Source organism: Haliotis cracherodii, unplaced genomic scaffold, assembly GCF_022045235.1.
Source record: "Haliotis cracherodii isolate W230 unplaced genomic scaffold, xgHalCrac1.p SCAF_3, whole genome shotgun sequence".
NCBI classification, from domain to species: Eukaryota; Metazoa; Mollusca; class Gastropoda; order Lepetellida; family Haliotidae; genus Haliotis; species Haliotis cracherodii.
This window is the reverse complement of record NW_027266286.1, coordinates 1,257,022-1,281,838: the sequence shown is the minus strand read 5'-3', so window position 1 is coordinate 1,281,838 and position 24,817 is coordinate 1,257,022. Positions and strand designations below refer to the sequence as shown.

The window sequence follows — 24,817 nt, the reverse complement described above, 5'->3', positions numbered from 1 at the left end:
CAACAGGACCAGAACCAGCTGGTGTCTTCAATGCATCACCTGTATCAAGACAAATTGTGGTCACACCCAATAATGACGTTGTTATTTGAGTTACCAGATATGGGTTTTCATTGGTGGTCATTTGGTAAAACAATACATCAGTTTTAATAAAGATGAAAAGTTTGTAGTAATACTAAAATTTTACGAAAAAAGAAATTAAATGTTACTAATAAAGGTCAAAATACAAATCAAATAGAAGCCACATGAAAGAAAAAACTCACGAAAGGATGCTAAAGACAATGTTGACAATAACCAACGCCAGATGGTGCTGCAATTTGTACAACATTCTGAATTGAATCAGCTTGTTCCATTGCAAGCAATGACCATCGAGACCACAGGGCCCAATGTATGTTATTCCTTGTGGGATATTTGGATAAACAATTTAATTGTTCATTTAAGAACTGACATTAAGAATGTGCTTTGTCAATGAAGTTGTTATTATAAAACATTGATCAGACTAATGACCAAATGCTATGTTGTTATTTTTAATAACATAACATTTACACTACTTTATATGAAGCACAGTTACTTTTTCTGTTACTATTGTATTGTTTATTATTATCATTTATCATATGTCACAATCAAATAAAATAAAAGTCTTTAGAAGCAACTTTTTTTGTGCAGAGATGCCTCCCTTTTTTGGACCAGTGATCCAGAATCTTAATGCAACGTGTTGTTGGTATCCCGACAATGAAAAACATCTTTACCTGGTATCATCTGACCATTCTATGTCTTGATTACAGATCGTTCACCGCCTCACGGCGCGAGCCCTGATACGGGACTGGGAGGATGGAGTGCTGTCAGCAGATCGCACCCAGCACGAGGTCGGTCTTAAGATGCACTGTCACTACATTTCAGCAAAACTGAAAAAATTAACTAATTAGTTTAATATTTTGAGCCCATCTCAAATCATTGTAAAGCCAAACCAGTTTAATTTTTCTCACTGATTTCTTTGTGAATATGGAAAGAAACATGAGGCACAATAGATGATGCTATTAGAGTTGTTTTGAGGGAAATTTATGGACGATCCTCTTGATATTTAACATTTCACAAAAAGTCAAACTGCATTTTTTAAGGAACATTATGGTTTTACTTTGGAAACATTAAGAAGACTTGTTAATAACACAAGAAAATACACTGGAGAGCTCTTTTGTTGTAGGTGTACATGTCTTTCATCTTCTCAAGGCAAGAGTGTTCACTCGCCTTTATCAAGGTCTATTTTTCACCCTCTCCCATTCAAGCCGACTTTTCTGTGCTAGAACAGACTCCCTTGGGATAGGACTTTTGCACATATTGATAGTCCAATCAGAGAATGTTTTACAAGATCAACATCCAGCTGCTGCTTTATGGCCGCTGCTTTCGCCTGTCTAATTTGTGCGGAAATTCTTCCCAAACTTGAGCAAAGACAAATATTATATGTTGTAGATTTTGAAACAGAATCTGAAGAATTATGTGATTGACCTGAGCAAGCAGTACTCCATCGTTACTCAGTTCACCAGCTTTGTTGCCATAGAAACCAGAGATGAGGTGAGTATTTTCTTTGAATTAAATAAGTAGTAAGCAATGTAGTTTCAGGTACTTATAGAATTGTAATTGGCATAACTTCAGTAGAAATTCATAGGTAATTAAATGTGTTGGGCACAGTTGTTAGACAGTGCATGTATTACTAGTATCTAAGGGAGCCTACTCCCATCTAACTTCCTGTATAGACCATGTGCTCACTGGAGACCTAGTAAAAACTTCATTCACTCACACAGTTATCTAAATGTTACAATTATGGCCTCAGTGGATCCAGGGGCCAACCGTTTACTATTATGGGTGAACTATGGAGCTTTGTTTGAGACAAAGTAGTTTTTAGTCAGCCATACAGTTCGACACATCTTGCCCATGGAACCAAGAAGCTTGTAATTGACATCTTGTGGAATCGCTGTTCAATCTGCTGGAAGAGCTTGGCAGAATTGCTGCAGATTCTGTGGCCATGTTTGACATTGGCGTAATGTCTGTCTAGATCGTCCCATTTTTGTTTCTCTTAAGAGGGGTGTGGGACAATTTTGTTACCGTTCTGGGGTCTGATATTGGTGGACTTGGACAGTCAATTTAACTTGGAACAAGTAAAGTTTTGACTGAGGTAACCTTTGTGTCATTTGCCAGGATGAGAAGAAAGGCCTGCGGAAGTCACAAGGCACCAGTATGATTGAGCTGGTGGAGGGTCATAGCATGGACATCCTTGAGTACGTCAGCTGGGAGGTGGACAAAGAGGCAGAGGAGGAGGAGGCGTTGATGGAAATGGAGATGGTAGTGTATTATGTCTCCATTCTATTACGATAAGGTCCGTATCTTTTGGGGCATTTTAAGAAGCTTTAGTATGGAGGAAGACAGAGTTAATGTATGGTTTGAACTTCTTTATGTTCAATGTGACATGACCACCTCCGTGGTCTAGTGGATAGCAGAAGGTCCAGGGTTCGATTGCCGGCCGCGTCATACCAAAAGATGTCACACTAAAAAATGGTACTTGCTGTTACCCTGTCTGGTGATCGTCATAAAGGGGCTAAAACAAGGACTGATCGGCTCGGAGTCAGTATACTGTTTATGAGTGGGGTTTTGATGTTAAACTGCGGCATGGTACCTCAGTGAGCTAGCACTATAAAATCAGCATCAGTCCGGACTAGTACAAGCAGTGAGGCACACATGCATGCACACGTCGCTATATATCTTGGATGCGACAATCTTGAATGTGACGTCCTCGGTCCTGATGCAAGAACCGCAACCAATCACTGACTTGGACATGGTTATCCAGCGGAGATTAAACAACAGAAAGAACAGGCAATGGTGGTGATCTGTACCCAGACGTCACTTTGAAAGAATAGCTTTGCCTTGAATCTGATGGAGTTGAAACCTAGCCATCCAGGCTGGTTACATGTTGTTTGTTTGTGACAACTCTGTGTCGGGAACCTAGCCATCCAGGCTGGTTACATGTTGTTTGTTTGGGACAACTCTGTGTCGGGAACCTAGCCATCCAGGCTGGTTACATGTTGTTTGTTTGTGACAACTCTGTGTCGGGAACCTAGCCATCCAGGCTGGTTACATGTTGTTTGTTTGGGACAACTCTGTGTCGGGAACCTAGCCATCCAGGCTGGTTACATGTTGTTTGTTTGGGACAACTCTGTGTCGGGAACCTAGCCATCCAGGCTGGTTACATGTTGTTTGTTTGGGACAACTCTGTGTCGGGAACCTAGCCATCCAGGCTGGTTACATGTTGTTTGTTTGGGACAACTCTGTGTCGGGAATCTAGCCATCCAGGCTGGTTACATGTTGTTTGTTTGGGACAACTCTGTGTCGGGAACCTAGCCATCCAGGCTGGTTACATGTTGTTTGTTTGGGACAACTCTGTGTCGGGAACCTAGCCATCCAGGCTGGTTACATGTTGTTTGTTTGGGACAACTCTGTGTCGGGAACCTAGCCATCCAGGCTGGTTACATGTTGTTTGTTTGGGACAACTCTGTGTAGGAAACCTGTATCACATGATATGGAGGACAAGAGATTGGTCCCTTATTCCTGGTGAAATGTTTCTAACAGTAACACCAGGGCTCTTAGAATGTCTTAAACCGTACGTGCCCTGCAGGACAAGCAGATAATATTTTGTCCTCGTTCTGCAGTATTTTCACTTGACCTGTTGAGGTTTATATGTTCTCAGTTATTATTTATGGAAGACAGTACAAAATAATTCAGAGTCCCCCCATCTTCGTTCATCACTGCCCATTCAAACTCACTCAATCAAGCCTCTTTTACAGTTGTTATATTTTCTTACAGTTATACTGACCCGTGAAGATCCGGGCATGAATAGGTCTTCAGCAACCCATGCTTGTCGTAAGAGGCGACTATGCTTGTCGTAAGAGGCGACTGACAGGATCGGGAGGTCAGGCTAGCTGACTTGTTTGTAACCCAATTATGTGGATTGATGCTTATGATGTCAATCACTGGATTGTCTGGTCCAGACTCGATTATTTACAGACCGCCATCATATAGCTGGAATATTGCTAAGTAGGGCGTTAAATAACAAACAGAACAGAACAGTCATACTGCTTTTGAGAAATTTCGTCTTACATCATTAATTCAAGATACGGAATAGCAGTTGGCATGTTGCAAATGTTATGTCAGCAGTTTAGTAATTCGAGCGGGGAACTTAAGAAATATACCTTACATGTTAGCGGGGTACATTGAAACTAATAGAATGGGTCTCAGCCACTTAGAATCTGAGATTCAATTGTAAGTTAAGAGAAAATTGAATGTTTCCATAATTACTGATTTTCTTTCCAGGAAGAGTCATCGTTTCCTTTGGCAAAGCACGGTAATGATATTTTGCTCCTATCATGATTTTTCTAGTAATTCAAGATTTTTACACAACACTGTTTATGGAATGTCGCTGAGTGTGGTGTTTAAAAACAAATAGACAAATATACTCTCAAGAGATTCATGCTGTGACCTAAGGTGTTCCCTGTATAATGGCCAGTGTTGAAAATCATAAAACACATTTTTTTATTATGATCTACATCCTTCCCTGGATTTAATTCTAAAGTTTCATCAATATTCACCGTTAAACAAGGTTTAAAAGCAATACATGGGCATTTTGCGTTAAGAATGTCAGAAAGTAAAACAGTTTATCACACGTTAACGGAAAAGTGTTTGCCTGTGGAGGTTCCATGACTATCTCAGGCATGGCAGTCCTAAAACCCAGGGCCTACAGAACAGGGCATTAATGCTGTACATTCTCTTTGACTGAATGGGGGGCACGGTGGCCCAGTTGTCTAAGGCGCCGCGATTTGCTGAGTAGAGTTGTGTCCCTTGGGCACACCAGAAACCTCTGATTGTGGGTTCAAATCCCGGTTCGCCCTAATTATGTTCCTTAGGTTCCTATTTGGAAAGTATTACCCGGTTGATTGATTTTTTTCAAAAGATGAACATAAGTCCTTAAAAAAGGCAAATTGGAGGTGCTGCTTCTTTGTTTGTTTGTGTATTGAATCATGTCTGGCAGTTAGTGATGACACACAAACAATGGCATTAATTAATTAGGGCACAGACCCCCTTTAACACTGTAGGATAATATCCATATGTAGATGTTGACAGTGAGAAGCACAGACCCCCTTTAACACTGTAGGATAATATCCATGTGTAGATGTTGACAGTGAGAAGCACAGACCCCCTTTTACACTGTAGGATAATATCCATGTGTAGATGTTGACAGTGAGAAGCACAGATCCCCTTTAACACTGTAGGATAATATCCATGTGTAGATGTTGACAGTGAGAAGCACAGATCTCCTTTAACACTGTAGGATAATATCCATATGTAGATGTTGACAGTGAGAAGCACAGATCCCCTTTAACACTGTAGGATAATATCCATATGTAGATAAAAGTCAAGGTCTATGTGTAGATGTTGACAGTGAGAAGCACAGATCTCCTTTAACACTGTAGGATAATATCCATGTGTAGATGTTGACAGTGAGAAGCACAGATCTCCTTTAACACTAGGATAATATCCATATGTAGGTGTTGACAGTGAGAAGCACAGACCCCCTTTAACACTATAGGATAATATCCATATGTAGATGTTGACAGTGAGAACCACAGATCCCCTTTAACACTGTAGGATAATATCCATATGTAGATGTTGACAGTGAGGAGCACAGATCCCCTTTAACACTGTAGGATTATATCCATATGTAGATGTTGACAGTGAGAAGCACAGACCCCCTTTAACACTGTAGGATAATATCCATATGTAGATGTTGATAGTGAGAAGCACAGACCCCCTTTAACACTGTAGGATAATATCCATATGTAGATGTTGACAGTGAGAAGCACAGATCCCCTTTAACACTGTAGGATAATATCCATGTGTAGATAAAAGTCAAGGTCTATGTGTAGATGTAGGTCAATATCCATGTGTAGACGTAGGTCAATATCCATGTGTAGATGTAGGTCAATATCTTGTAGATGTAGGTCAATATCCATGTGTAGACGTGGGTCAATATCCATGTGTAGATGTAGGTCAATATCCATGTGTAGATGTAGGTCAGTATCTGTGTAGATGTAGGTCAGTATCTATGTGTAGATGTAGGTCAATATCCATGTGTAGATGTAGGTCAGTATCCATGTGTAGATGTAGGCAATACCCATGTGTAGATGTAGGTCAATATCCATGTGTAGATGTAGGTCAATATCCATGTGTAGATGTAGGCAATATCCATGTGTAGATGTAGGCAATATCCCTGTGTGGATGTAGGCAGTATCCATGTGTAGATGTTGACTGAGATATCCATGTGTAGATGTTGACTGAGATATCCATGTGTAGATGTTGACTGAGATATCTTGTGTGAACAGATGTGCAGATGGACATTGTGGAGGAGTCAGGGGGCTACTTTGGACTGGGAAACAGCGATGAGGATTTGGACTTTGACTTGGAGTTATGTGACGACGATTCTTTTGATGAGGAACCACCAAGCATGTCACACCGTTTCAGGTTGTTTCACACTTCTAACTATTGTAGGGGGCCCAGTTGGCCCAGTTGTCTAAGGCACAACAATTCACCGTGCAGAGTAGCTTTCCTTAGATGTACCAGGAACTTACGGTATATATAATCAGGTCAATACTCTATAAATATATATAAGGTCAATACCCTGAAAATATATATCAGGTCAATACTCTGTAAGTATATAAAAGGTCAATACTCTGTAAATATACATCAGGCCAGAACTCTGTAAGTATATATCAGGTCAATACTCTGTAAACATATTTTAGCTGAGAACTATGCAGAAATGGATGACAGGATGAAATAAGGTCATGTTCAAGGTATTCAGCATGGCTGCCAGGCAGACATCTTTGATTCGAAAAACAGGTTTAGAGGTTGAGATTACTTGAACTTCATGGAAATTTCGTCATTGTTCAAGGCATAATTGAAAAATATGTATGGCTGCCCAATGCCATTTTGTCCAAATACTTATTTGTGAGATATGAATACTTCCAGTAGAACCTTAAATACTGAATGTGGAAACATTGTGCCATGATCACCTCTCCAATCTTCAGCCTTGTACACAGCGTTGCAAAAACAACATAAATGCCCCGAGAGATGAGAGAGGCACGCTCTTGCCCCACTTTTATACTGTATATGACCGGAGATAAGCTGATCTCATAGATAAGCCGAGGTATTAACTGGTTCCTTTAGAACTGTATCAAAATATTATGTGCTATAGATAAGCCGGACCTCCAACCTAAAACTATGTCTAGTCATGATCTGTCATCGGAAATAGATTATCAACAAGTCTGTATTGAATTACGCAAGTTAATCCTGTCGTTACACCATCAGTAATAAAAACTGTTTAATTCTATATCTGGACTCAGGTTTATAATCTACGTACCCCAGTAATCCATTTTATTCATTTTTATCAAACTGTCATTCAATAAGATTTACACTAAATTTGGTGTCCATCTGGTAGTTACAACTTCCGTTTACCCCGTTCCATAAGGTCTGCTTTACCAACTCACCATTATTTACAGCAACCACGATCATATTACCGCTACTGACACCTTGAAACAAACCTTAGTTGACAGAAAATGGATAGATATATACATAACTGCCATACTTTGACTTCTTAAAAGTTATATTTGTTGTAGTTTGACAATTAAATGTCACCATAATTGTTTCTGCGATGGAAATAACGAATTCGGGCGAAACCTTAATGTTTTTTTATCAAATTTTTCAATGCAAAAAAAAGTCTCCGACAATTCACAAAGGTGGCCCTGGTTATGGTAATCTTTATCTAGAAGATCTTTGGTAAAACCTGCAATTGAAATAACACCATATCAGAATATATTATTTAAACAGTCATTTAAGATGCTATTTATTCCAATCATCAAAATTCTTTTCCATTATATTATTGAGTATGTTTTAACATAATCACCGATAGATTGGGAGTTGATAAAATTTGAAAAACTCCAAGGCTTGCCGAGGAGTTTTTCCACTTTTATCAACGAGTTTTGATATATTTGATATTAAAAAAACGAGGGTGAGATTTTATTTATCACCCAACATCATTCTTTCAACTTTTTAGTTTTGTAGACAGTAAAAAGCAGTGTCTTTAATGTAAAAAGTACTGCTAACAGCTTCACTATATCTAAGCAGCGCCATTATTGATGTCATTTGATTGTGATGTCATGGTAACCAATGACATCACAATGGTCTGTAAATGCATTGTGATGCAATTTTATTACAGGGATATCTACAATGTAGAAATCACTTGATCTCACCCAAGGATATCTTTCTGTGGGAGCCAGTTTGGGCTGATAAAGCAACTTCCACATCATTGCTTACATTAGATGGTAATACATTCCTGAGATTTAATTATTGTCAAAACACAATGCTATCAACTTCTACTGAATCTCAGCAGAAACATTGTTATACAATTACAACATTGTTTAACAATAAATTACACTGCCTTATGACAGTGTTGATGAGGACATGTCCCTAGCATCATATCCAAATTCATCAGACCTTGCATGTTGTATTTATGTCCCTCATGTCTTGACCCTTACATCCATCACAACATATCAATAACATATCAATATTGATTATTCTGAGACATGATATACTCAAATATTTTGCTTCGTTGCAGAAGAAGAGGTTATGCTGGAGTATATGCAACTTCCGAAGACACTGAGGATGGTAATTATTTGTTGCAAATTCATACAAGAATGTCTATCGCATTGCAATACGGTTTGTAATAGGCCCCAATGGTTGAGGTTAATTTGCCTTGACCTCACCTTGAACTTCACCTTGATTCTCACCTTGACCTTGCCAATTCTAAGGGTACTCAGTAATAGTTGATTTTTGTTGTAATATATCACACTTTAGACAGCTGTATTGCAATAGGGGGGGCACAGGTGGCCCAGTCGTCTAATGTGCCGCAATTCTCTGCGCAGAATTGCATCCCTTGGGCATGCCAGAAACCTATGATTGAGGGTTCGAATCCCGGTTCGCCCTGATTATGTTTCTAGGTTTGTCAGCACCGTACCTGTACTCGTGGGTTTCACCGAAGTGGTAAACGTCTGAGACCTGCATCACATCTGGCTTTCCTCCCACATGAAGCTGGAATACTGTTAAAAGCGGGGTTAAACCCACCTCCCTCACTCACTTACTCACTCCCAGTCTACTGCCCACATGGCATGGCTCCATCACGTCTCGGACTCCCAACACTGACACTGAACTCAGTTTAACATTGAAGTAGAATTATTCATTGAAAAGCATATGTTTCTAAATTGGTGATAATTGTGGTTTTTGATGTTTTTAGAATCTGCATCATGTTTTTGATTAATGAACCTGTGTGGAAGCTGAAAGGTTAATCCCTGGTTGTGCCTTGAGTCATGTTATAGTCATTCAAAGCCTCATTCTTGTTCGTTTGTTTGTTGTTTAACGCCGCTCTCAGCAATAATCCAGCTTTATGACTGCGGTCTGTAAATAATCGTGTCTTTACCAGACAATCCAGTGATTGACATCATGAGCATCGATCCATGTAACTAGGATCGATGACATGCATCAACCAAGTCAGTGAGTCTGAACACCCGATCCTGTTAGTTGCCTCTTACGACAAGCATAGTCGCCTTTTACGGCAAGTAGTAGGGGTTGCTGAAGACCTATTCTACCCCGGATCTTCACGGGTCAACCTCATTCTACCGCTATATAGAGACAGCACTCACTAGATATTGTTATCAGAGGTAGATAGATATTTAAGAATTGACTTAAACTCATTTTACTTTTATGGAGCAATAAACATAAAAACCGATGTGCAGACTGTGCAAACATCAGGTTTTACGGTTGTACCTCCATAACTGTAAAAACACAAACTGAAGTCAATTCTTTTGAATAAATAAATCAACAGTTATAACATCACAGAATGCTCATTTAGTTATAAATACACACAAAACTGTAGACAACGGTATGGTGGCGTTCTTGGTTGGCTATTCAAATGTCATGAAATCACTGGCAATTTTTCCATTTAAAATGTGTTTAATAGTGACATCATTGAGTCCTCTAAAGGAATGTTTTTTTTTACTATAATGGGCGATCTTTTTGTTCCAAAGGGCAATAACTCTCCTATTGAAATGATATAAGCGATGGACCGAACTGTCGCTTCCGGTCTGGTTCCCGGATCTATGCACGCTGCGTCAACTACTGACATGTAGAGACGGAGCCAAGCTAAAGAGTTATCCTGTTGCACCTTCGTTCAAAAACGGTCGTTTACAACTGAATATTTTTAACTAGCACATATTTTGTAGTGATTATTAGTTTATAATATCAACATCTGTTGAGTCTTCATCTACAAGACGAATTGTCACTTTGGAATATAGCGGGAAAAAGGTCATGAAAAATGGTATATTGCCAATGTATTTTCTACGTCAGAAAACAGCGAGGCATTCTGTCAGTCAGGGCTAACATATTGCATCGATGAAATAATGCAAACTCATTTTATTTATCAGCCTTTGTGTTATTTCCCACAAGAATTCAAGCATTCATATCTCAACAAATACTACCATGGACTTCAATTTAATAAAATTAGTGATACGCAAACATTTGCAGCACACAGACAACTTTGACAGGCCTTAACCAGTGATCTATATAGTAAGTATTCATCTGCACCTTTACAAATATTTTAAGAACAAATAATGTTAAAAATAATAAAACAACTGATTTTAAATGTTACTTTTAAGATCAAAATTAAAGTTGCATCTGAATATTTGAATTTATATTATTTTTTTAGAAATAGGCCAAATGAACATCTACCATGCATCTATTAGATCTAAGCACTCAGTTACTCAGTTGCAATATACATACCAGTCATCATACATTGAAATAAGAGATTTACCCATATTATTCTGCCTCTTATAACATGTGACGTCCCACCATTAAGTGCTCTGAGTCATCACAGGTGTTAATTAGTTGATCCATCATTTCTTACAGAATTCTGATACTCATGCTCTTAAAATAGTAATTAATTACAGAGATGTGTCCCAAAAAACAACAAATTATACTGACTACCCCACAAAATGTGTATGATGCATAAATAGAACTTAATCATTGTTTTATTTTCTTGTTTTAGTAACATTGTATCTATTTTAATGTTGACAAATTATTTCCCATACAAACCAACACACTATCCTGCTGTATCTAAGTATCCTGATTTTCATTCAACAGTACTTCAAGACACCTGTAGTATAAAGTATATTTTGTAGATATTATTATCATATAGCAAATATGAATTTTATATGAAAATATGAATATGAAAGTTTATCATCAAATCTTCTGATGGTTAAATAAATGCAAATTGAACCCCACATTCATTCAAAGTAGATAAATGGATTTATTTATGTTATTTGTTTTTGCATGTAACAGATTATACTTACATATGTTACAGTCAGTGTCTATAAACAGGCCCAATATGTATATTGACTGAAGATTTTAGTCACTGTGCATATTGACTGATTCACTCAGGCAAGGTATATTTTTTCTTAAATTTTCATTCATTTATTATTGCCTGAAAAATAGGATTGGATTTTAGAGAGACTGGCTGAAATGAATAAGACTGCATAATTTAATCTTCTCAATTTAATTTGTATCTATTTTGATCTAATCAAGATCAAAGTAACTTATGTAAGAAATTAAAAATGTTTTCACAATGAATTGATTGATTCTGCAAACCTGAAAGAATACCAGAGCTCTCTGTTATATATCTGACAAATACTTACATGTCTTGCTGTCAATATTCACAACATTGAGGCTACGGGCAACTTTACGTTGCATAAGACCTTCACATTTCGCGTAACCGTATCGCCTCACCGTTGTACATACTGAAATGCATGCATATGATGTAGCCTGCTCGGCGATGCTACAACATAGATATAGGAACGTATACAAAATCTACTTAATTTTCATATTCATACATCAAGGGCAACACTTTCCGTGCCGATTGCAAAACGTCAACAAAGCGACCTGGGATGAACGATCTGCTGATTTCACCGCATCGCTTCGAACGCCTATCTAGTGGTTAACTATACAATATAATCAGTCGTGGTCATCCCTGATGTATAATTATATCAAGGAACATATATTTCCGGACATGGCAATAGATAAATCATTGTTTAGGCGAAAAGATATGCTGTCCACACACAAGTGTGACCGTTGCCGACAAAGGTGAAGGTTATACTAGTTAACTGTCTATAGGTGTCACAGTAACAAGTAGTGCTCGTATCGCGCATACCACATGCGCCGTCAGTTTAAGGTTGGACCGTCCGGGTCAGCGCACCTAGCGGGTTAGTGAAGGGAAGATAAATTGAAAAAGATCGCCCATTATCATTGTACTTCGAGCATGTTATGTGCATGGAGATAGCGCTTGACAAATGGTCTTTTTTAATCATTTTTTGTTTTAGATGCCACCAATATGCTATCAGGCAAATTGTTGCCAGAAGAACCCTTTGAGGAGAATTTGGAAGAATTGGAACCACGTAGAATGCGTGACATGTTGGTTAAGACTGGGGACTTAGACATTGCGTCAGCCATAGAATCAGTACAAGCCAACCTGGGTGATAGCGTGGCAGCCAGCTGCCTTGATGACGAGTTGGATGAGTCAGAGGAGTCAGACGATGAAGATATGGGGTTTGGATTGTTTGATGACGGTGGAGGTGGGGATGGGGGTGGGAGTAGGGGTAGAGGTAGGGGTGGGGTTGGGGATAGAGGTAGGGGTGGGGATAGAGGTAGAGGTAGGGGTGGATGTTCATTCATCTATTCATTCTTCAGAGCTGCGCCGCCACTGCAGTCTGTCAGACAGGAGGCCATGCCCAGAAAAGCGGCATTAGGAAGAATGCCACCACCCCCACCCCCACCACCACTCCCTGCGGTAGGGGAGCTGTTCCAATGCTCAAAAATGCAAGCTACGAGAAGTTTTAGTCGGGCTTCCCTGCTTAATCAAATAGGTGGTGGCACACAGCTGAAGAAGGTTATTGACCAGCCTCAATATTCAACCCAGCTTCTTTGTGGGAGATTTGACACACGCCCTGATCCTCGGATGGGTAGTGTCCCCCAGCTTGAATTGAGTGAAAAACTATTCCTTGCAAAAAATGAGCTGTCAAAAAAGCTTCCCAAAACTACTGGAAGTGCTGTGCCCCCACCCCCACCACCCCCCACTTCCAGACATAGCAGGTGGGCCCCGCCACCCCCTGGAGCAGCACAAGCACCCCCTTCTGGGGTGTCTGTGCCTCCCCCTCCCCCTACACCTGCTAGAAGTCATGTACCCCCCCCCTCCATCGCCTCCCCCTTCCAGAAGTCATATTCCACCACCTCCACCTCCCATAGAACATGACGCTTTGACCAAAACTAGATCATTGTTATTGGGGGCCAAAATTGGTGGATTGATCAGGGGTGGTTCTTCAGTTCCCTTGGCAGCTGCCAGGAGCGCCAACATGAGTGCTGCCATTCCTCCACCCCCACCTCCGGACTCCTCCAGGACAATGCCTCCTCCAACTGGAAGTGTTGAAGATGCAAGGGACAGAAGATCAAGATCAAAAAGTAGAGACAGAGACAGAAGTCGATACTCGGCAGGTAAGATAACTTGAGCTTTTAGTACCAACATTTTAAAGAAAAAATGCCAAGTTGGATCCCAGGACTCTTTTTGACAAAGCGTTCTAAGCGCTAAGATGATCTTAAGTCCCTAACTTTAAAATAGACTTATGACTGTTGAGTGCTAAGATGATCTTAAGACCCTTACTTTAACATAGACTTATGACCGTTGAGTGCTAAGATGATCTTAAGACCCTTACTTTAAAATAGACTTATGACTGTTGAGTGCTAAGATGATCTTAAGACCCTTACTTTAAAATAGACTTATGACCATTGAGTGCTAAGATGATCTGAAATCCCTTACTTTAAAATAGACTTATGACTGTTGAGTGCTAAGATGATCTTAAGACCCTTACTTTAACAAAGCCTTACAACCGTTGAGTGCTAAGATGATCATAAGACCCTTACTTTAACATAGACTTACGACTGTTGAGTGCTAAGATGATCTAAAGACCCTTACTTTAACATAGACTTACGATTGTTGAGTGCTAAGATGATCTGAAGTCCCTTACTTTAACATAGACTTACGACCGTTGAGTGCTAAGATGATCTAAAGACCCTTACTTTAACATAGACCTATGGCCGTTGCTTAGATTGCCCTGTGGAATGGGACAGATTGGCTACGTTATTGTGTCAGTTAGTGTGAACGGTGATGTAGTTATCGACAGATTTTAATGACAAGATGAATAGTTGACAGCAGTTGAATGCTGATTACCAGGGGTTATCAAGACCTGACACTTCTTGTGTACCTGGACTTGTAACAATAGACCGTCATCTTGGTCATGGTTGATAGACCATTGCATGTGGACTGTAGCTTGGTTAGATTGATGTACCTGGGTAGAATAGGTTTTCAGAGAACCCATGCTTGTCGTAAGAAGTGACTATGCTTGTCGTAAGAAGCGACTAATATGATCGGGTAGTCAGCCTTGCTGACTTGGTTGATGCATGTCATCGTAGCCAAATAGCGTGGATCGATGCTCATGATGTCAATCACTGAATTGTCTGGTCCAGACTCGATTATTTACAGACTGCCGTCATATAGTTGGAATATAGCAGAGTGCCTAGTTAAACAACAAAGAAAGAAAGAAAGAAACATGTTTACATATTGACATGTTCAATGTGTCCGAGAGGGGAAACTTCCACGTGACACGTACAAGTGTACAACTCACCACCCATGATTTTCAGTATTGGAAATATCAACTTTATCCTGTATCTTGATGTTGACCTTGTAGCCGGCTCCACCAGTACCATAACTATTTTAATACAGATATATGTCTAATGATATAGTAATATACAATAATGTACATTAATATACATCATAAATAAGACTTGGTTTGTTATATGACAAAACACACATCATGAATGTTCAATGTACAATAGGGGTGGTCGGATAGCCTAGTGGATAAAGCGTTCACTCACCACCCAAAAACACGGGTTCGATTTCCGACAATGTGTGATGCCCATTTCTGGTGTCCCCCGCCGTGTTATTGCTGGAATATTGCGAAAAGTGACGTAAAACCATACTCACTCATTCACTCAATGTACAGTACATTTGCCAGACGTGTAAATAAACTGGTAAAGTGCATACAATATATAGTTATATATGGTTAAATGTGTTGATAATCCTATTTTTTTTCATTTTATTTAAACTGTTGACACAAGTAGATGTATCTAGATAATCACTGTATCCCTTTCAACTTTAAAATTTAATTTGTCATCGCGATTGCCCTCGTGACTTCGGGACATTCCACTTCACAAATAGTTTGGACAATTGTTACCGACCAATAATACCTTGCTGGCTATGTATAATCATCACCAACCAATAATACCTTGCTGGCTATGTACAATCGTCACCGACCAATAATACCTTGCTGGCTATGTACAATCGTCACCGACCAATAATACCTTGCTGGCTATGTACAATCGTCTCCGACCAATAATACCTTGCTGGCTATGTACAATCATCACCGACCAATAATACCTTGCTGGCTATGTACAATCGTCACCGACCAATAATACCTTGCTGGCTATGTACAATCATCACCGACCAATAATACCTTGCTGGCTATGTACAATCATCACCGACCAATAATACCTTCCTGGCTGTGTACAATCATCACCGACCAATAATACCTTGCTGGCTATGTACAATCGTCACCGACCAATAATACCTTGCTGGCTATGTACAATCGTCACCGACCAATAATACCTTGCTGGCTATGTTATGACAGGTGTGGGAGAAAACGTGAAGTCATTTGGCTTCTTGGGAGAACAGCCAGAGGAAGATCTCTTCGGGATGGACATTGACAGTTCTTACATTCTCGAACAAGAAGCAGAAGAAACACAAGCTGGTATGACGCACAAAAGGACAGAGAAGCAACTACTTCGAACTCCATATGATGGTTGGAGCGTGAGTCCAAGTGGAGCAGAACTGGATTTCCCAATCAACTTTTCACTTGGATGTACAGTTGGTGGTTCAGGCATGCCCCCAGACAGGAAGGAGGGAGTGGTACTGCCGGGACTCCAACACGTCAGTCATGTGACACGTGGATCTGGATTTGGGAGCTCTGGCATGGTGGTACCTGCTTCGCAGAGTATGCAGGCAGACAGTCTAGTGGGAAAGCCAGCAAATTTCTCATTCGGAGCAGTAGATGCGTCTAAACATGCTGAAAAATCCTCCTTTGGATCTGGATTTGGTGGTTCAACAACGGCTGCAACAGGTTTCTCATTTGGAGCAGTAGATGCGTCTAAACATGCTGAAAAATCCTCCTTTGGGTCTGGATTTGGTGGTTCAACAACGGCTGCAACAGGTTTCTCATTCGGCGCAGTAGATGCGTCTAAACATGCTGAAAAATCCTCCTTTGGATCTGGATTTGGTGGTTCAACAACGGCTTCCACTTGTTTCTCATTCGGAGCAGTAGATGCGTCTAAACATGCTGAAAAATCCTCCTTTGGGTCTGGATTTGGTGGTTCAACAATGGCTTCCACTTGTTTGTCATTCGGAGCAGTAGATGCGTCTAAACATGCTGAAAAATCTTCCTTTGGATCTGGATTTGGTGGTTCAACAACGGCTGCAACAGGTTTCTCATTCGGAGCAGTAGATGCGTCTAAACATGCTGAAAAATCCTCCTTTGGATCTGGATTTGGTGGTTCAACAATGGCTTCCACTTGTTTGTCATTCGGAGCAGTAGATGCGTCTAAACATGCTGAAAAATCTTCCTTTGGATCTGGATTTGGTTGTAATGTGCAAGTGCCATCTCACACGGACAGCTTCAAGCAGAAACCCCCAGGATTCCAGGATTTACCTATTCATCCAATATTTGCATATCCATCTCCTGAGAAAAGTAGTTCCCTGTTTGGAACAAAGAATGCAATGCCACAAACATATGAGAGTAGGGGTTTTGGAATGCCACAGCAACAGCAGCAGCAACAGCAACAGCAGCAGCAACAACTGCCCCATCCAGATGAGATACCTATGGCCGATGTTCCAGCTCCGTCTCATCCCGTCTTTGATGGAATGCCATTACTGTTTGGAGGAGGAGGTGGAGCCCCATCTGTCAGTCCAGGTTTCCCGAGAACTATATGCAAGCCACCAGTGGCGGTTGGAGTGACTAGCACAGTAAACAAACACTCTGCAGAATTTGTGGTCTCTGGAATATCCCAGGGACCTAGTCCCTTCGCACACATGGCGTCTCAGCTGTTTTCCCCGTCACAAGGGATCAACAGGACATCCCTAGTATCCCTTGCTGACCAGCTGATGGATGTGGCTCAAGAGACAACAGGCCTCAGTAGCATCACTCATGATTCCCATGGAGGAAAGATGTCAGTCAGCTTCCAATCTCCGTCTAGCAGTCTGATGTGTGGCAGCACCACAGGGTTCAGAGATGGGATGGGAGGGGCGGCACCACCAGGACTTGAACTCGGGGATCATGTGACCACTGCTGCATCCCACTACATGGCCCCCATACCTCAAGACAATATCCAGATCATCCTCCGACTACAGAATCAGGTGAGTGGGCGTCAAGCATCCTCGTTAATCCAGGGTATTATTTCTCCATTAAGCTTTGATCAATACCAACGACACATTCGTTACAATAACTTCACCTGAGTTAAATACAAATGGAATGCCGCTAGAAGTATCAAACAAAATTCTGTACATGACTACCAGACTATGCTTTGAAAAATATTTTGACAAAGTTCTTGATTCCAAATTTGCAAACTGAACCAAAAGAATTTAGTAATGTCAAATGAATGGCCGAGGTTGTATGGCACTATTACCCATGAAAGTCACTTCGATTCAAGTAAGAGATAGACGATGTCTAGCATTCGGAATCTGTCATACCGCTTGACATTTTTTAGGTTTGCATGATTAGGAAACACACTCCGGCTGTCACTTTCACTGCCTTGTAAATGACACTCTGGTTGGTTGCATGAATTCTGATGTGACCTGTAATGGGATGTCATCAGAACTTTGCCTAGTAGTGGTGAACACTAAGATCTTACTTAAATGAGAATTTCATCGTCCCCCCTCCAAATAAAGAATAAGACATTTTCCAACAACTCTTGAGCTGTCCCCTTGGGGGGCGATCGGGTAGCCTAGTGGCTAAAGTGTTCGCTCGTCACGCAGAAGACCCAGGTTTGAATCCCAACATGGGTACAATGTGTGAAGCCCAGTTCTGGTGTCCCCTGCTGTGATATTGCTGGAATATTGCTAAAAACAGCATAAAACCATACTCACTCACTCACACAATCACTCTCTGTCCCCTTGGTCATTACAATAATTCCGTACAAGTTGATTCAGCTATGAGAAGAGTATATTCTACTGTGTACTCGTGCATTACGTTTCTTGCCGTGTGCAACATTTTATGTGATTATGTCTTTTGTCAGGATGGATCATGGCGATTCGGCAGTGCCCTTGATACAGCTTTGTGCATCCGTAGCCATGACTACAGGGAACTGTTGATGAAGGCTGGACTTCGGTCTCTAGGTAACGGTTTCCAAACAGTTCATGAGTCTTATTGTCTTGTTTTGAGAATAATGTAACTGAATTTTCAATACAATATTTCTTAAAAGAAACAAAAGAATATTTAATTGTCTGCAATTTCACAGTGCGTCAGTTTGATGTGGAAAGAAAGCCCAAAGTGATGCAGGTCTTAGACATTTACTACTTGGGTGAAATCCACGAGCACGGGTGCTGACAAGCCAAGAAGGCGAGATCTAAGATTCGAACCAATGGTCCTCGGTTCCTGGCATGCCCAAGGGGAAGCAACTGTGCACTGGTTCACCGAAGCTCCCTGTAAATATCCTGGTCTCAGTCCACGATGCCATCATAAGGCTGTATACGACTGTCATTGGTCTATGATGGGAGTCTGTCTGTTGCTGTGATATACTTGTGGAAGAAGGACCTTGTCTGTGCTCCTTCTTCGTAACACGGCAGAGGCCGAGTGGTATAGGTTGTCACAACTCACTGACCCGGAGAACCGTGAAGATCCCGGGTAGAACAGGTCTTCAGCAACCCATGCTAGCCACAAAAGGAGAGTATGTTTGTCTGAAGAGGCGACTAACGGGATCGGGTGGTCAGGCTCGCTGACTTGGTTGATGCATGTCATCGATCCCAATTGCATGAATCATGCTCATGATGTCAATCACTGGATTGTCAGGCCCTGACTTGATTATTTAACAAACCGCCGTCATATAGCTGGAATATTGCTGAGTGGGCGTTAAACAACAAACAAACAAAAGACTAATGGAGCAGGATCTGCTGGTCATGGGTTTGCATCCCTGATTACGACCCTTGGCTAGACACACGTAGTCATGGGCTTTTAACAGTGGTACTTTTCTTTGACTGGCGTATGAGTGAAATACTGTTCAGGGTGTATTAAGAACACATTCAATGTCACACTGTCATTAGATTGGTTTGGATTAACAGCATTCTATCATATTCTCCTATTATCTGGGGGCCCAGGTGGCCAAGTCGTCTAAGGCACCACTATTCGCTGTGCAGAGTTGTGTCCCTTGGGCACGCCAGAAACCTATGAATGTGGGTTTGAATCCCGGTTCGCCCTGATTATGTTTCTAGGTTTGTCAGCACCATACCTGTGCTCATGGGTTTCACAGAAGTGGTAAACGTCTGAGACCTGCATCACTTCCGGCTTTACACACACATTAAGCTGACACGCTGTGACTGGAATACTGTTAAAAGCGGCGTCAAGCCCAACTCACTCACTCAGTCTTCTATTTTCTTCCATGATGACAAACTAAGGCCACACACTGTGTGTTCTCATGTGTATACTCACCGCCAAAAGAAACACGCATACCATACATTTGGGTTGATATATGAAGAATTACTCATATTCAAGAGATATTAGATTGGTTCGATGCATAAACGAACATACTGTTATGTTGTGTGAATGGACGCTCATGAACGCATCACATGTGATGTCATAGATCCGTGACTCTAGATGTAAAGTTTGGAAATCACATGTAGCATATCGTGATAAGAATAAAGTAACTCAGCAGTAACCCGTGGCTGATAGTTCTGTGGTACACATTGGAAACGTCTCTTCTTTACGTACATACTTCTCTATAGGTTTCTTTTGGTGGTGAGTATATGTTTAGACAATAGTGAAGTTGATGGACTAATCACAGCATCTGTAGCTATTTCAAACAGGATTCCTTACCTTGCATGTTGAGTTGTCATTACTACCGTACGCAGGTTGATTTCCGCTTAGGTAGACATCGTGTTGTAATTGTGTTACTGTAATTCTGTCTCAAACCATACACAGGTTGATTTCAGCTTAGGTAGACGTGTTGTAATTGTGTTGCTGTAATTCTGTCTCAAACCTTTTGCAGGCACAAGTGTCACAGGAGACATCCAAGATCTTGTTGCTACAGTGATAACTATTCTTGTCATCTTGGAGGTTCTCTGCCCAGAGTTATTCCCCCTGACAGATGACCGTCTGCTCAAAGATGGCGAAAGGGAATTGGGCAAGATTCTTTCCAGTAAAATCGAGTTGGCAACCATATCTCAGAGAATGGACGTGTCTGAGATATTTCTATCACTGAGTCAAGGAATCCAGTTTTGCAAAGCAATGGATAAGAAACACCCCCTCGTCTGTCAATCACTGGAACTGGCAGATGATTGGCTGACTGCGGCAGCGAAGATGTTGGGTGATCTGGGAGAACGTCAGAAGACGAAGACACTGGGAAGGATGTTCCATCTTCTGTTCCCAGAACTTGTAAACACCGTGGAGAAGATAAACAATAGTACCAAGACTATGGTGTGTTAGATTGGTGTTCGGGGATACACAGCAAAATGGATGTTTTGTTAATTTTGCTGTACTTTGTTTTGGTATATGCTGCATAATATATATTATTTCATTTTGTCATCCGTAACTCTGTTACACATGTTTTGTGTGTTGTTGATGAAGTACTGTAAGGTCACAAGCATATATGGTTTTATTATGCATATCGTTTACACCATTATCAGCGTTGTTGTCATGGAAACCCTTTTATTCCTTTGGAATATAATTCGATAAAAGCATTGTGCCTGTTTTGTTATCTATGAAATGTCATTAGTTATGACGTTAGTGCCTTGAATATAAGTTGTGTAGGGAAAAAAACAAATGGACATTCGGTTGAAAGAACGACGATACTGATGGACAATAATAAGGGAACATGGAAGTGTTGGAGAAGATATGATGCCACTGTGTTATGGTCTAGAAGGGATGTTATGTTGGACAGTAACACTACAACCGCTGGCAGGCCAGGCATCCTCTCAGTTGGCCAAAACTACAACTGGAGGGCAGTGTGCTGCTATTGTTAAGACAGCAAACACACTGATATAAAAATAGATCAATCCAAGTAGACTTAATACCACAAACCTAAAGGAACCAGCCCTGTGACACAGAACTGTCCAGGAAACATAACAACAAGAGGCAGCTGGACTGACAACTGATTGCAAGTTATATATAGACAAGTCGTCGTCTGCCAGATCACTAAAACCTGAAATAAGATTAAAATGATTAGTTTATGTACACAATATAGAATCACTGAATTCATCCCTGTTACGAGATGTTAGATGTTATTTGATCAGCAGCCATGTATTCACAAGTAAACCAGTTGCTACTCTGCTATATTTATTTGTCAGTGTCTGTGATCAGTGTAGAGGGGTCCCAGATTCTCGCTGATAAGGATCCCTGGCTTGACCACACCCAGTCTCATTAAAACTAGATCTCAGTGTGCTACCGCTACACATAGATCTGAGGATATCCCATTACAGGTCACTGCAGAACGACCTTTCGTGAACTTTGACCGACCAATGACATAGTTAGCAGGAAGTCGACATTAGCCAATGAGAAAGCTTCTTGAGCTTAAACTAGTGACTTCCATTCCAGGCAACCCTTTGAAAAAATATTGATTCCAAATTTGAAAACTGAATAGAGGAAAATTCTTGAAGCTCTAGTAGATTGGTAATATTGAATGGCAGTACTTCTCATGGCCTATGGGGGTAGTCAGGTAGCTGAGTGGCTAAAGCGTTCGCTCATCACGCTGAGACCCAGATTCCCGACATGGGTACAGTGTGTGAAGCACATTTCTGGTGTCCCCCGCCGTGAAATTGCTGGAATATTTCTAAAAGCGGCGTAAAACAAACTCACTAACTCTCATGGGCTATGGAATGTCTCTTCCGTTTCAAAATATATCTCATTGAGGTGAGCGTTAGGCGATGAAATTGACAAAATCAGTCGTACAGCCAGCAACTGTGGTTCAGAACACGCCATGTTAACATTTTTGAGGATGCATGATTTGAAAACACATTCCGACTTTCACTTTCCTGATCTGGTGAGTCACTCTCTGATTTGTTGGAGGAAAGGTCATTCTTCCGTAATAGGAAGTCCTCAGACATTTGTGGAGTGATAGTTGGAACAAGGATCTGATTGTAATGAGATTGACGATGTGAGTGAGTGAGTGAGTGAGTGAGTCTTGACATTTCTGTTTTAAGATATGATGTGATGTGATTGAGACATAGAGAATACTACACTCATTCTCGTTCGATACTATTCGATCGGTCAGATACCATAGAAAGTTCACAAGTTTCGTAAAAATGGTATCTAACGAGAATGAGTGTAGTATTTTATTTATTACCCACGTTAAATATATATTTAAGTGTAAATACATAACAACTTTCGTTCATTGACAGACCAAACTGAAACCGGTTGCAAAATCTGGTTGCGCATGAATATTGATATAAGACCAAATATGGGCATTGTTGACATGTTTATGCATACGCATTAACAACATGCGCCTGCTGTTCTGTTTGCAAACAAACCAGCACCGACGCTCAAGATCCTTTTGGAAGAAAGTCTTCAACTTATGGTAATTCAAGCGCCATGTTGTTAGTACGCAGGACACCGATAAGAAAAATTGAAATGTCACATTAGCGCCGCGCTTTGAATGTCGGACCAACAGTCACACGCATCACACTGCCGGGGTCCCGTCTGTGCAATCAAAATGGTTCGGTTTCCTTGATCTATCAGCTGAATTTATATCATGCCCGTCCAATTTTGGAAGAGGGAAATCAGACTGTTCGCCAAAGACATTCATGTTAACTGTACCACCCTATACTGAAGACGTGAAAATCAACAAACTCAAATCTGCTTGCATGTCAGTGACAGCTTCGAACGATTGAAGGGCAAGGTCGCCACCGCAATAAGAAAAGACAACCGCGATCCCCTCACAGCGTTTTACGCTAGAGATAGTGAATGTTACTGTTCACATTTGGGATGTTTGGGACCACAAAATCAGAAGTCAAGCGCACTTCCAAGTGGTTTTAGAATGATTTGTATTGGAACTGTGAACTTTAAGTGATCTGGTCGTGCTGTCGTGTTCGTTCATTCATGAACACCTCCCGAAACAGCGCCATAAAATACGCTTCAAAAGGGACACCGATGGCACAACCGGATCATCCCAAGTAAGTCTAGATATCTGTCCAGATAGTTTAAACAGACTTCATTTCACCACGCTTATCCTTTTACGTTAAATCAAATTGAAAGTTGCGAAAATGGTCGGGTGCGTCACGCTCAAGGGACGTGCTCGATCGGCAGTCGTACATTGTAAATCGATTTATAGATCTAGCTGGATTATATGTCTGTAGGAGCTCTATGCATAACTTATATAGAATGCAAACCAATTTGATGCGTGTGACTATCTTGTTTGGTTTAATAAAGTGTTTGTAAATATCTCTCGTTCTCATGAATTTCTTCAGTTCTGCCTTGTAATCGCAAAATGAATGATGTCTCGCAATTTTTTATGAATGAAAAAAGTAGTCCCGGTGTGACAGAGGTCACGGTTATCCAATCAAAACGAATAAAACAAGGTCAACCTTGTACGACACACGTGTGACATACGGATTTAGTATCTTACCACCTGTATCTTCACCACGTGGGTAATAAATATTGATATTGTATGGTATACACATATGTATATTATGTTGTATAGTGGTCCACTGCTAGTTTGTTTCTTCATGTATGTCAGAGTTAAATGATTGTACTTTGATGAATGAAAGGTTGAAGATCATATTTACAATATTAGTTTGTTTCCTTTTCCTTTTGTTTGTTTTGTTCCCCAAATGGGACAAAACATTAGCATTGCAACATGTGAGGCATTTAACCAAGGAGCAGTCCCAAGCTGAGGTGACTAAACAACACTCAACCTATCTTTTCATATCACTCAGATGATGCCAAGCAAATGCTGTCTGGAACCAGGAACTTTTGTGAAACAATGACATTTAAGGCTTACAATAATAAAACACTTGGTTCTCGATCAATGACTTTTGAAAATATAGTGCGGGCAGGCGGATGGGTGGGTGTTTTTTGTGTGTTTTTTTTGCTTGTTCTAACTAGCATGAAACCAAATAAACAGTTGTGTACCATCAACCTGGGAAAGGGCCTCCCTACATAGACAAGGATACAAACTCCTTGACCATAACACGAGATACGCATGTAAAGGGAAGTAACAGTGTGCAATATTGTATCGGCTTGTTTTTCAGTGTTAGAATGCTAATTTTTTAATTATTTTTTTGTTGGAAATGGAAATAGAAACGAATCTTGTGGCA

The 24,817-nt window shown here is 40.7% G+C and overlaps 1 protein-coding gene across 1 annotated transcript in view; it reads left to right on the top strand.

Moving 5' to 3' along the window:
* LOC139474099 (protein mono-ADP-ribosyltransferase PARP4-like) overlaps positions 1 to 22,498 on the top strand; it is a 57,032-nt gene extending 34,534 nt beyond the window's left edge. The window contains exons 25-35 of the mRNA XM_071256967.1: positions 783 to 863; positions 1,465 to 1,566; positions 2,191 to 2,334; positions 4,357 to 4,387; positions 6,423 to 6,561; positions 8,711 to 8,760; positions 12,519 to 12,800; positions 13,183 to 13,686; positions 15,936 to 17,713; positions 18,592 to 18,691; positions 20,557 to 22,498. Coding sequence (XP_071113068.1) covers positions 783 to 863; positions 1,465 to 1,566; positions 2,191 to 2,334; positions 4,357 to 4,387; positions 6,423 to 6,561; positions 8,711 to 8,760; positions 12,519 to 12,800; positions 13,183 to 13,686; positions 15,936 to 17,713; positions 18,592 to 18,691; positions 20,557 to 20,993 — 3,648 coding nt within the window. The 3' untranslated portion in view covers positions 20,994 to 22,498. The remainder of the gene's footprint in view (positions 1 to 782; positions 864 to 1,464; positions 1,567 to 2,190; positions 2,335 to 4,356; positions 4,388 to 6,422; positions 6,562 to 8,710; positions 8,761 to 12,518; positions 12,801 to 13,182; positions 13,687 to 15,935; positions 17,714 to 18,591; positions 18,692 to 20,556) is intronic.
* Positions 22,499 to 24,817: the final 2,319 nt, after the last annotated feature.